We start from the raw sequence: 13,266 nt of genomic DNA on the forward strand, positions 1-13,266 counted from the left end.
GTGTCTTTGTTGGTGCGAGTGTGCTGTAAACAGAAGTCAATGACAGAGCGACTCCACCTTCACCTCGGTTGTAAAGATCAGATGCAAACAGTGTAAATGTGAGCTGTTTTAAGCATCAGCATTTTAATGGGACAAAGCAAAAACACAAACCATGATACTGAAGCATCAACAGAACTTCCCTCGCCAAAACAAAGGTTGAAAACATTCTTAGGCACCGCCTACTCTTGGATGATTTTTGGTTAAATTAAAAGTAACTCACTGATAATAAGGCAACACAATGGATTTCTCAGCTATATTAAAATAACGGTGGCCACAGTGCAAAAATCTGATCCTTAGAAGGTTGTTTCTTCATCTACAAAATAACAATCGTCATTTAGGTTTAAAACAGAATAAATTATGTAATACTTGTCAATCTAAAGGCTTTTTGCATTGCATAGCAATGCTGCTTGTCCCCTCCAAGAAGCCTCTGGAAGAATCAAATGTTGCACTGTCTCTACTGTACACGGACCAGCACTGGACAGGGATGCTACTGTCAAACAGCTGTTTCTGGAAACCACCTCCGCAACCAGAAGCAAGCTCGCTTCCTTTATTAACATGTTGTCTTTATACAGATTCAGTACAATTGAACAGACTTGTTTGGTTATTTACATAAAAACAGACTTCCAAATGAAATTACAAAATAAGGTGGAATGCAAAAAACATTAAAAAAAGAAAAGAAAAACCCTAGTATTTCAAATTTTGTGAAAAGATAACCTTAAGTAATTGTGCAATATTTGTCTGCCTATAAGTAAGATAAGAGTGGCAGTAATCCCTGCAATCGAGTTGTTTGAGATATTGAAAATCTAATTTCAAAAAAATAAAGTTGACAGTTGACAGCCACTTAATGCTCAATAAACAAACATAAATGGTTTCACATGTCACATGATTCAATGGCGTCACTGCAACGTTTCTTTTTTTTTCTCTTTTAAGACAGTCCCAAAATGAAATGAAACAACAACAAAAAAGGCAAAAAAAAAAAAAAAAAAAAGAAGCTTTTTATACAATGTCACCATTTTTAAAAGTTGCTCAAAACAAAAAGAAAGAAAAAAAAAAAAGACGACACTTTGTCTATTATATTTGTAGCAAAAAAAGGTGGCGTAGTCCTTTCTGTTTCAGGGGTGGGGGGTGGGGGCGGGGGGGCGATGAACTGGACATTGTCTTGTGTGTAAAAGCATCAGTTCATGCACACACATACGTACGTTAAGCACACACACATTTTTCACGTTTTTTTTCCCCGCAGACTGATACCGTCAGTCTGTTCAGTCCGTTCAGGGAAGGAGCGCTGACTTTCTTCTTTTTTTTTTTAGTTGTTTTTAAAGTTTTTTTTAGTTGTTTTTTTTATTTTTTTTAATCTGGTTTTGTTTTGTGGGTTTATCCGTTTCCCCCTTCGACCCGACTTGACCCGACCCGTCGATCTCTACCGCTCAGTGATTCCCTACATTTCACAGAATGACTCTGACAACACCCTGAGAACTGGCTTGGACTTGTGTTTTCACTTCAGTAACAGGTGGACAGACTCGACAGCGAGAGAGCGAGATGTTTCCAATTCAGAGTAAAAATTATTGATAATAACAATATAATTAATGATAATAATGATAATTATAATCACACCCCCTCACTCAATACACGTCTTGCGGCTGCGTTTTGCTTTAACTATGGACGACTATCGAGTATCTGGTGTGTGATTGTTAAAGACACTGGTATAAAACTCTTTGCGCCCTTTTGCTCTTTGGCTCTGAGGGGCTGAAAACAAAACAAAAAACACAAAAACCTGGTGCTTTTCCTATAGATTTAAATGAACTAAACTGTGGCTGTGCTAGAAATATCTCTATGTTGAATCATTTACATTTGGCTAGTCATCTGCAGGCTTTAGAAAAATACACCAAACAACCAGATAAACGGGGCCCAGGAATGCAACGGTGCATTTTTGCGATAGCTGTTGTAACTGTGTTTGTTTTTTGTGGTTGAGAGTTGCAGAGTTGGGCAGTGGGTGGAGGTTATTAATTATTATTATTATTATTATTATTATGGGCTGGTGAGGCTGATATATACATGTATATGTATTAAAAAAAAATGGCGTACCAGCCTGCCTAACGGAGAACAACTTTTTGTGTGGTAACAGACAAAGAGAGCACATCTAAAACGCACTCCTTCCCCAGCAGAGAGTCAACCTCGTGACCTCGGAGGCTTGAAGAGAGAGAGGAGGAGGGGGGAGAAGAGGGGAGGTGGGGGGGCGGCTGTGACCGGTGATCAGTGGGTGTGGTAGCCGGCGGTGCTCATCCCGGCCTGGTTGGTTAACATCGTCCCGTTGACGCTCTGTCCCGGCTCCACCATCCCTCCGTTGCTCACGGCGCCGACTCCTGTCCACCCGGCGCCGGCGGCCGCGTGTAAATGACTGTGACACACACAAACACAGAGAAAAGACACGGTGAGATTAATGGAGTCAGATTAGAGGGAGGCGCACACACATGCACACCTGAGACACTGGACAAGACCAAAAAAAAAAAATCTACAAACTTGCAACCATCAATTTAAATCATCATTATAAATCACTCTGCTCCTGTTTGCGTTGTGTTGTTTCTGTTTTTAACATTATTGCAGTGTCCTCAATGATTTCTCAAGATTAATTAAAAGTTTGCATGAACTGAATAAATTAGCTGTTTCAGTCTGTTCAGTTTTTCTGCATTTAACTGAAACTAAATAATGTGAAATACAGTCAAATCAAAGTGTTTATTGTCATTTGCACAGTGGAAAGGTGAGTTTCCCTGACAATGAAATTCTTACTTTGCTGTCCTCGTCATAGAAAGCCAGCAATTATAAGAAAAAACTAGATTAAAAATAGACAATTTTTTATCTAGTTTTGCACTGATGCGTTTCCTTTTGTCGCCCCAAATATCTTCTATTCAGAGGATTATTTTGCTGCTGCACCTGTGATAAATTCAACTAAAATTCACTGTTAACCACAAATAAAATGTGAGTTAAATGAGTGACAACATGTATAAAAATATAAGAATATGTTTTAGCTCCATCTGTATCATCCTCCAGATGTGTAATGTCAAACTTTTCCGTAAGAAAGACCCTTAAATAGACAGAAATAAGACCGGGGACTTATTCCCCACTTGATCAGATTGTGTTTTTACATTAAATATTTGAAACATGTTAAAGATATTAATTGTACTTCTAGTCAATATGCTAATTATATAATATATAATAAAATAAAATTGAAACAAGAAATATCTAATGATACAGTGAAGAGTAAAAAAATCTAATATGAATACAATTAAATACACTAATCCTGTAAAGTTACATCTCTGTATTAAGCTGATAGTAACTGTTCTTGACAGAAACACATTTATGCACAAAATCCAACTAAAATCCAACGCAAACTACCGGTACATTTAATGCAACTTTATTGAATGAAAACATGTATAAAAATGTGACATAATGTTGTGGATCAATCTGAATCATCCTCTTGATCAGGATCGTGTCACAGACCTCACGTAAGATTATTAAGGGAACCCCCATGATCAAAATGTAGCTGTACTTTGAGTCAATATGTGAATTATCATGAATATAAATGCGAAACATCAGGAATTATCACAGTATTGATGTTATGTGATGATACATTGAAGAGTAACACGTCACATCTGGGTCCTCAAAACGCTTCAAACAAAACAAAACTGAATGTTTTTCGTTTTTTTCAGTCAGTGATGTGCAGTAATCAAGTAAAAACAAACAGAAAAGAAGGAGGTTGTTGCATGAACAATACAAACATCTCTGTAGGAGACTGGTTTTACTGATCGACGGTGTTCCTCACTTGTATCCTTGCTGATCCCAGGTCTGTCCGTAGACTCCGTAGCTGGGCACCTGCCACCCGTTGGGCACATACTGACCGATCTGCTGCGTGTTGCTGTACCACTGCCCCCACTGGTTGTAGGGCTGCGCCGCGAAGCTCACCGTGCTCTGCTGCCGGGACAGAGGAGAGAGTTCAGGAGGCCGGACCAGCAGATTACATGGAAATAACGTTGTCGTTGTTGTTGTTGTTGTGGTTCATACCTGTGGCATCTGTACCTGCTGGATGGGGCTGACCATGTCCGTCGTCTCTTTGCCCCAGTAGCACTTGACCACGTAGCCCTCTATGGACGTGCCGTTCACAGAGACGATGGCGTGAGCTGCTGCTTCGTGGGAGTTGAACCTGCACACGGAGGAAACCAGAGGAATTGATTTAAAGGGACAACGAGGAGTTTTGGAAAAGCGAAGCGTTTTCACACTACATTTATGAGCCTCCGCGCGCACCGTAAAATTCTTTTGACCGGCGCAAGACGGACTCATGTTTTCATTCATCAATAATTAAAGTCAGAGGTTCAAAGAGGTTCACATACCGTCGTAGTTCCGACCATAAACGGCGATTCAGCTACGTTATTCTCATGACTCGTTGCAAAACTGAAAGTAAAGAAACGCTGGTCGGCTCGACCAGCATCTCCGCCACCACTAATAATAACAAAATAACGATAGAGACAGAATGATATATTTATCGAAAATGGGCCCATTAACAAGTGTGGGTAGCGGAGATTCATCCACATTAACGTGAGACTTTTTTATAACCGATTAGAAACTCCTCGTTGTCCCTTTAATGTAATTAAAAACAGACGGCGGTCTCCAAACTCCATGTTTGAGCAAAAGCCGGGTCCATTTCTATTTTCTGGGACTCGCGAGCATTAATTCTTGGCCTGAAGGCGGCCAAACAAACCCAAAGAAGTCTGTGGTCCGACCTGAGTTATTTCGTCCCAGTGATAAAAAGAAGACCACTAAAATATGTTTTCGGCCCAAACCCGGCGCATCCAGTCGTGTTGTTCAGTCCGGCCCTTTATACAGTCTGTGGCCGGAGCTTCATTTATTTAGAAGGAGTTTAGTCGCTGCTGATTAAACTTGTAAATGATGCTGCTCTGGATCCGATTCTTACTCCTTGAAACGGTAACAACAGAATGATCTGAGAGGATTTTCCATCTTTGCTGAACAGAAGATTTCATATAGATGACAATGATACGGTTGAAGAACAAAAGAATGCTGAGGAAAGCCAAGGGTGTGCTCATGTTGACTCATGCACATGTGTGTATGTTACTAAAAGAAAACGAATAAAAGGTAATTAAAAAAACTAGAGTTAATGTCTCTGACATACGCCGGGTCAGCAAATAAAAGCCCGGGCTTTAATCGTAGAATTTACAGTAAATCAAGTTTTCTTTTCTAAATTCACAGCATCAGGAAGGAACCAGGAATTCATCATCTCACCTCACAAACGAGTAGCCTTTGTCGGGGAAAACGCGGATTTCCATTATTTGGCCGAAAGGAGAGAAGGTCTGTCTCATAATTTGCTCTGTGGACAGAAAAAAAAAAAACGGTTTTAATGTCACTGTGTGAGAGTTTCAGCACCTCTGGCTCAGACTGAGGGTGAATCAGCATCAAACTCACTCACCTGTGAGACCTGTTGTGACTCCTCCACAGTAGACGGTGCAGTTACTGGGGCTGGACTGGTTCACCACCTCGTCGAAGGACAGCTGCTTGGTGTTGGACGCTACGAGGGGAAAAAGACACAGAAGGTTTGGATTCACATTCGCATTGACATCTTCACCAGGTTAAATGAGACTGTGAGGACGTCAGCAGGTTGTGCAGCACCTGCAGCTGGCTGAGATAAAGTCCTGTAGTCTTTATTAAATCAGTGTGAACTCACTCTCGTTGGTGGTTTTAGGCGCCGGCTTCCTCGTGGCCCAGTTTGTCCTGATCTGTCGGCCGCCCAGCCACTGTCCTCCCATCTGCTGGATGGCGTTCTCCGCATCCTGATGACACACACACACACAACACACTGCTGAGTCACTGCCATCAAAGTCACTGCCATCAAATATTGAAAAAACCAAACAAAAACATGTTTTCTCAGTCGTCTAACACAAAACACACACAGACACTGACCCATTTGTTGAAGAAGGAGACGAAGCCATAGCCTTTAGATTTACCCGTGGCCATGTCTTTCACCACTCGACAATCCCTGTGGACAAACACAACACAACACACAATGTTGGTGTCAGCATGAGAAACTGATGTGAAGACTTTTTCATTCAGACATGACAACGTCCTGTCATTGGTTTGATCCACTAGAGAGAAATACTGTGGGTGTTGTGTGGGTTTATTCACCAGAAGTTATTTTTATTTACGTTTTTCCTGCAAATCTGCATTGATGCCATTTTGAATAATAAAAGTTATTGATTATCAAACAGTAGAATTTTGAGCCTCCAATACATATTTACGCAGTTACATATTGTTTCTGTAAATATGAGGAATAGTGGATGATTAATCAGTTGTCAAAACCTTCTTTATTCCACAATATCTGAATCTGCATGTTTTCATAAATGTGCATCTCATGGCGACTAATCTCAGAGTTCACTTAAACTGCAGGTGAGAAAAGTCCCAAACAAATTAAATATTTACTATAATGTTTTTTGTTTGTTTGTTTTTTTCATTTACATGTTTAGTAGAGGAGTCATTTGTATTTAGAGATGGATTTAGAGATTGGATCGTGCTCTGCTCCTCCAGGCACTAGGGGGCGCTGTGTAACAGGGAGCCAGAGTTTCTATAAAGGTCTGAGATTGTTTTTGTTTTTTCTGAATGTTCTTTTTTTACAGTCTATGGTTTTGATCCATTAATTTGTGAAATTATAAGTTTGATGAGATATCATTGCATCATTTGACCAACTATAACACGTGATAACATAAAAAGATGTCCTGTACGTAGCTGTAACATTTTAATTTGGAGGTTTGCCAGACAAAGTCACTGTAACAATGATAATAGTACAGAATAGGACTGATTTACTGAATTGATTTGATTCCAATGCAAAAGGTCCCAATTCGATTCGATTTAATATTGATTCATTTTATTTTATTTTTATTGATTTTTATTTTATTTTCAGTTTTAATACCAATTTGCTTGGTTATGAAAGAAGATTTTCACAAAACTAATGTTGCAAATTGTTCAAATATGGAACTCTCTATCTAACCTGGTGTTTTATAAAAAATATTCATGTTTCATTAAAATATCAATCTACGTAAGGATTTTATGAATCCATATCAGATCTTTCAAATGAAGATTAATATGAATCTTAAAATCGATTTTTTTAAACTCAGCCCAAGTACAGAAATACATTATTGCACTTATAATAACAAGAACACTTACGATATTTTCCCAAAAGGAGCAAAAGCTGCTTTAATGTCGTCTGTGGTGATTTCAGGACTTAGATCTCCAACAAACACATGGAAGTGACCTTTAAAAAGAAGAAATCAACTGTTTAACACAGTAAATACCAATCAATTGTGTGTTTATTATGGTCTGGAGGATGAGCCACTCACTGCTCGTGTCTTTCTTTTGGCTGGTTGGCGTCGTGGCCCAGTTGACCTTGACCTCCTGTGAGAGAGACAGATGCAGAGAGCAAGGAAGAGGACGGAGGTGAGACGTGGATCACGGCTGCAGGCGGCAGGAAGGTGCTTTTTTTTTCTTTCTTTCTTTGATTAGAGGTTTGTTTCTTTTCTTTTCTCACACACACCACTTTTACTTTTGTGATTGAGAACTTTTCTCTTTCTTTATTCTCTTTTCTTTAAATAAAAGGTGGTCTCTGTACTCTGTCACACTTGGGTTCTTAAAGCCACCACGACAAATCGATCATTATCTAAATTTTACCAAACCTTTGCATTAATTAATCAAACAGTAAAATACAGTGGAGATTAGAATATTTCTTTTTTAAAAAAAGGGATATTAAGATTTCACCGTCACAATCAGGAACATTTCACTCTCAGTCTAGTAAAAAAAAAAATTTGGAGCAAAACTGAAGGAAGTAAGGTCCAAATAACAAGGGACTTACAAACAAGTGATTTTTACGAACTTGTTATACTCCTCAAATGGTCCTTCAATACCTGTTGAGGATAAAATATTTTCAACTGAATGTATTTTCCTTGAAGTTGCTCTTATGTGGAGTCTATGTGGAAATAAGTTTGCAAAAGAACACACAGCAAGTAAAAAAAATAAAAGATGTAAGGGGGGGGACAGAGGAGCATCAGTCAGAGTAGATCAAAGAACGTTACATGTATGTAGCATGATCACACAGCAGCAGCAGCAGCAGCAGCAGCACGGCCTCGTTACATTAACTCAAACACACTCAAGGAACATCTTCATTAAAAACATGAGAGCATGGAGCATGAGGTGAGAATATAAGAATAAAAGAACCACACAGAAATGTTTAAAATGTAATTTACACCAACTTCTGTGATGTTATCTCACACTAAAATCTGCCTTTTTATGTTTATTCAACTACATACAGCAGCTGTACACACTGGGCTACCAGTTTATTATGAAGAAAAATAAAACTACATCCTCCTAAAATGATCACTGAACTCTGAAACAGATCATTAATTAATTAAGGATTTTAAAAACACTTTGTAACTCTTATTTAAAAGAAAATGTATCTACTGATATAAAAATACCCAAAGTGTTGTGGTTGCAGCTTCTCCAAAACAAGACACTATGACATTTTTAACCAAAATGATCGATTAACTAGGAAAATTATGAACAGATTAATAAATAATGACAACAATTATTTGTTGTAACTGGATAAAAAAAACACAATAATAAAGGCCATAACAGCCTGTAAAAATGGAAAACCTTTGACTTTTTTGTATTGAAATTCAGTTATATTAAGACAATGTATGCCAATATTACTCTCAATAATTCTTCTTTTCCTTTTCTAAAGCAACAACAGCTTTATTCTAGGGATAATAACACATCTAAAAAAGGCATATTACACCAAAAATAACTTGTCTCTGATTCATTTTGTCTAGTTAACTGTTAGACTTTGTCTTTTCTTTATGTGTTCATACCAAAAGAAACCGGTGAGCATGTACAAACAGAACAAACAGAGTCTCACACTGAGTGTTTAGATGAAATGTTCTCAGGATCAGTGACTGGTGTTCCCACCCCGGTCATTACAGAGCGAGTGCACAAAAGAATAAATGTGCACGAGGGAATAAAACAAATTAAGTGAAGTGGAGGAGGGAAATCAGATAAGGGGCTTAATAGGATACAAGTCTCTTTTTTTCTCTCTCTCTCTCTTCATTTCAACCTTGCCCACCCAGTCTGGCCCTAAGTTGACTCACCCAGGAGATATGATAGCTTACCTTACCCAGTATTTTCCGACCATTCATGGCTGCGATTGTGGCAGTGGCATGTCTATGCTCATAGAACTCCACAAAGCAGTAGGGATCATGACCTGCTGTCTGCAGCGTACAGGAAACACAAAGGTTAAGTCACCGTGGCTGTTATACAAGTCCCAGCAAAATGCAATTACATCATCATCATCATTTGGTATTTTAAAAAAAAAGATAGAGAGAGTGAGCGATACAGCTGGACAGAGCCGGACCGATACATCGATTTCAGCCAATTTCAGCATTTATAAACGACTGAAATGTAGAAAGGAATTTGTTGGTTAATGATGTGTGTTTGTGTTAGAAAATAAAATAAGAAAAACACAATAGGCTTCAAAAAATCCTCTGTTGGTCCAGTTTTACCACTGTAAACATAGATGTGGATCAACAGGATGAACATCAGAGGAAACCTGCCACTAAATCAGATCACACACATGTTGGGAGGGAGGGAAGGAAGGTGTCGGAGAGTTTTAGTATTTTCTCATGCAAAAATATACATACAGTATATAAAAACAAGGAAAACAGATAAACTCACATCTACGATCATTTTACAGCTCTTGCAGGGTCCGATCTGGCCGAACAGCTCTAAGATGAGGGCCTCGGTTACGTCCCGGGACAGATTCCCCACATACCTAAACACAAACAGAAACAAACACGGACAGAAAATAGACAGCGCCCATTACTAATACAGTTACCATGTCTGAATAATAAAATAAAAAACACATATCTGAAGTGGTTATGTGGTTATTTGGGACTGTTGTTTGTTGAGATTCATTATATATGACGTCAATGAGGACCTCTGTGGAAATGTCGTGTGCATTTTTCGCAGTTTATCAGATATTAAACAAACAAAAACGACTCCACAACTGCAACAGTTTGCCGATTAGGCAACTGGTCTCTGGCTATTTTGGTCAATGAATAATCATTTGTTTATTTCAAAGTTAAAATGCCATTACGTTTGTCGTTTCTAGGTTCTCAAATGTAATGATTTGATTCTTGATTTGATTGGGTGACGTAATAGACAAGGTAAGACATCTGAATGTGTTATTTGCTATTTTTTTGGCATGTTATAGGTAATAACTGCAACCATACTGCATGAAATGTCATTTAATTTTACAACGACATATCAGTTTATGTATTAAATGTCAAAACACACACAAACAAAACATCAGTAAAACACTAACAGCTACATGTAGATTTCATGCACTGTCTCAAAATAATAAAAATCTGTTAACACTGTTAATAGCCATGGCATCCTGTATGCACCAACCAAATATAGAGAGCAGCTGGGGATAAGTATTATTATTGAGATCTCTCAGCTAACTGACCTTGATTTACCTCACTTACTGGCTTTAAATAGAATTAAGTTAATCTTGGGCTCGGTAATAAAAATAACACAAAACCAAAATTAACACCAGCATTAGCCTATCTATGATGGGTTAGCAAGTTAGCAAGGTTAAAATCATCCATACATGTAAATTAATTAATTAATCTTTTATTTCGCACATATAAAATAGTAAACAAGAAAACAGAAAATGGAAACAGTGAGCAAGTAGCTGCACTTTACGGACTTTTTTTTCTTTTCTTATGTCCGAAAAAGGAGTGGGCTTAAGTTAAAAACTCATGTGGTCCCACCTTTCTCCATAATACCAAAATTGATTTATCGTCTGGCTTCCTTTAAATGCTCCGCCACTAATTAATATATCAATATACATCAGTCCATATCAAATCCACATTATTTTAACATGTGTTTCAGTGCCGTTTAACAATTTTAGTGGTGAAGTGAATTTTACCACATTTTCAAGTTATCAGTCGAGCTGGACTCAGGATTTTTTTTTCTTAAGACCAGTCAAAACCACAGCTGCAGTGACATTTCTTTCTTCTTCTTTTTTGTAAACCGCAAATGTCTTTAACTCGCTCACTTTGGTTTAATGTAATTCAATAATTTTAAGATAATTAAACTTGTTCTACTAAAGTGTCTCCTTGTGTGTAACCATCTGAAAAACTTGGTTGCACCAGTGTCAACAGTGGGAGGAGACTTCAGCAGGTTCTGTGCTGTGTTCTTCTGTTCAATCCAAACTACATTTCAATCCAATTAGTTTAGATTTGATATAAAATTGTCTTTTCTTTTTAACTGAGGAGGCATAATGTAAATATCCAGCCACATGTTTACTATGAATACTGGCACTGGATACAGTAATGGTCTTGATCTTGACTCGAACTCGGGTTAGGTGGTCTTGTCCACAACAGCAATGGAAAGTAATGTAAAGGAGGTGATGACAAAACCAAAGTCCATTGAAAAATATCTCTAATTTAATGATCTGCTCCTCATCAGGCTTCACACATTAAGCTTACTGCTGCAAATTTCTGCTGCATGCAAGTCTCAGGATTCATATATATTTATATATATGCTTTTTCCCCCCACAGGCAGTAAGGATCATGAACATGCCATTATTTCAATGGCTTTTATGGGCTTCTTAATTAATTTGTTTGTTTATTCATGTATCCAACCCGAGAGCGATGTTTTACAATTGCTTTACACTTGTATTGGCATCCTCCTTTTAAACGTGTGTATGTGTACATATATGTATTTAAACATATATTTTCTTATCTATTCTTGTGTTTTACTGGTACAGTCGTGCGATTGTTTTTTGCATTTCACTGCAATGTTTTTAACCCTGGTTTTAGCCTTATATGTGACAAATAAAATATCTATATATACACATATAAATATATATATTTATAAATAAAACACAGCAAGCTAGCATTTACCTGGATTATAAAACAACCTTTAAATTCTTTAATAGAGCAGTATGAGCAGTATGAACCACCTGTGCCTGCATTATATTGAGATTTTTTTTAGATTTTTCTGGAATTAGCCACCTAGCATCAGTTAGCATCAGGCGCTGCTCCGATGACAAACAATGAGGGACATGTAGCAACTGTTAGCTCGTTACAAGGTGTTTAAAATGCTACAGGTCCGGTGAGATTGTTGAAAAATAACACAGCACAACCACAACCAGATAATATTATAATCATTAAAATCGTGTTTCGCCGTTAAATGTGTCCGTATGGGTTAAAAAATATAGCGTTTGAGTGAATGGAGCTGCTACTGTTACGTGACGAGTACGAGCGGTTAGCTAACGGTAACGGTAACGTACACACACACATACACTTCAACACACACACACACTTACAGGGTTTTGGGCTGGTCATCGTCCATTCTGTTGTTTAACTTGCTGGCCGAGAACAAGTCGCAACCCTGAGAGCAAATCCACGACTGTCGCGGAGGGAGGGAGCAGCAGCTGCCGGTTGTTGTTTGTTTTATTGCGCAGTGTATGAACTGTTTTTTTTTTTTTTTTTAAGCGCCGCTGTGATCTCCACTCTGAACAATGAGGGGGAGCCGACAAAGATGGCGGCGGACAGACGGGGGCCGACGCGAACTGCGCATGCGCAAAGGTGTTGAGTTCAGGGAACCTGGGCAATTTCGCTACACGTTACAAAATACTACTGAGTACTCGAGTACTGTTACTGTACATCTTGTACACATCGGAGTTTTTTTGTTGTTGTTTGTTTTTTTCAATTTTAATGAACTGTTACAGATAGCTACCATTTGATTTATATCATTTTTTAAATATATATATGGATCATTTAGCTTTATCTGTCTCCAACATTATTAAAGGAATAGTTCACCAAAGTTACCATTTGATTTATATCATTATTTTTTTATATGGATCATTTAGCTTTATCCGTCTCCAACATTATTAAAGGAATAGTTCACCAAAAAATGAAATTCAGTCATTGTTGACTCACCCTCATGCTGACGAAAATTTTATGAGAGTAATAGCGCCCAACACAAAAACCTGTTTTTGTGTCGTGTCGGGCGCTATTTCGTTGGACTACGAACCGGCCTCCCGGGTCTCTAGGTGCACTTTTAGGAATAAAAAACTACTTTGGAGTATTTATCAGCGTGAGGGTGAGTCAACAA

General features: G+C 38.1%; 1 protein-coding gene across 2 annotated transcripts; it reads right to left on the reverse strand.

The window, feature by feature from the left end:
• Positions 1 to 93: 93 nt before the first annotated feature.
• LOC146976977 (cytotoxic granule associated RNA binding protein TIA1-like) lies at positions 94 to 12,672 on the reverse strand. 2 transcript variants are annotated; one of them, XM_085792780.1, is made up of 12 exons: positions 12,476 to 12,672; positions 9,814 to 9,910; positions 9,252 to 9,350; positions 7,434 to 7,488; positions 7,261 to 7,348; positions 6,004 to 6,079; positions 5,768 to 5,873; positions 5,513 to 5,611; positions 5,329 to 5,413; positions 4,096 to 4,234; positions 3,857 to 4,002; positions 94 to 2,434 (listed from the first exon to the last, which is right to left on the reverse strand). In XM_085792780.1, the coding sequence occupies exons 1-12, from the start codon at positions 12,499 to 12,501 to the stop codon at positions 2,290 to 2,292; spliced, it is 1,161 nt and encodes a 386-aa protein (XP_085648906.1). In that variant the 5' UTR covers positions 12,502 to 12,672; the 3' UTR covers positions 94 to 2,289. The 2 variants fall into 2 exon arrangements, with proteins under 2 accessions (XP_085648906.1, XP_085648905.1); XM_085792779.1 differs by having other exon boundaries at positions 3,857 to 4,005.
• Between the last annotated feature and the right edge of the window lie 594 nt (positions 12,673 to 13,266).

The sequence above is a fragment of the Trachurus japonicus genome, chromosome 12 (genome assembly GCF_045865225.1).
Source record: "Trachurus japonicus isolate A0001 chromosome 12, Traja_1.0".
Lineage (NCBI taxonomy): Eukaryota > Metazoa > Chordata > Actinopteri > Carangiformes > Carangidae > Trachurus > Trachurus japonicus.

What these genes read in the sequence shown, in the direction of transcription:
- LOC146976977 (XM_085792779.1), bottom strand. Translation starts at nt 12,501, where the DNA reads ATGGACGATGACCAGCCCAAAACCCT. An exon ending in GCTGTAAAATGATCGTAGAT is followed by an intron (nt 9,351 to 9,813) that starts GTGAGTTTATCT and finishes TGTACGCTGCAG; the next exon opens with ACAGCAGGTCATGATCCCTA. An exon ending in GCCTAAAACCACCAACGAGA is followed by an intron (nt 5,612 to 5,767) that starts GTGAGTTCACAC and finishes TTCCCCTCGTAG; the next exon opens with CGTCCAACACCAAGCAGCTG.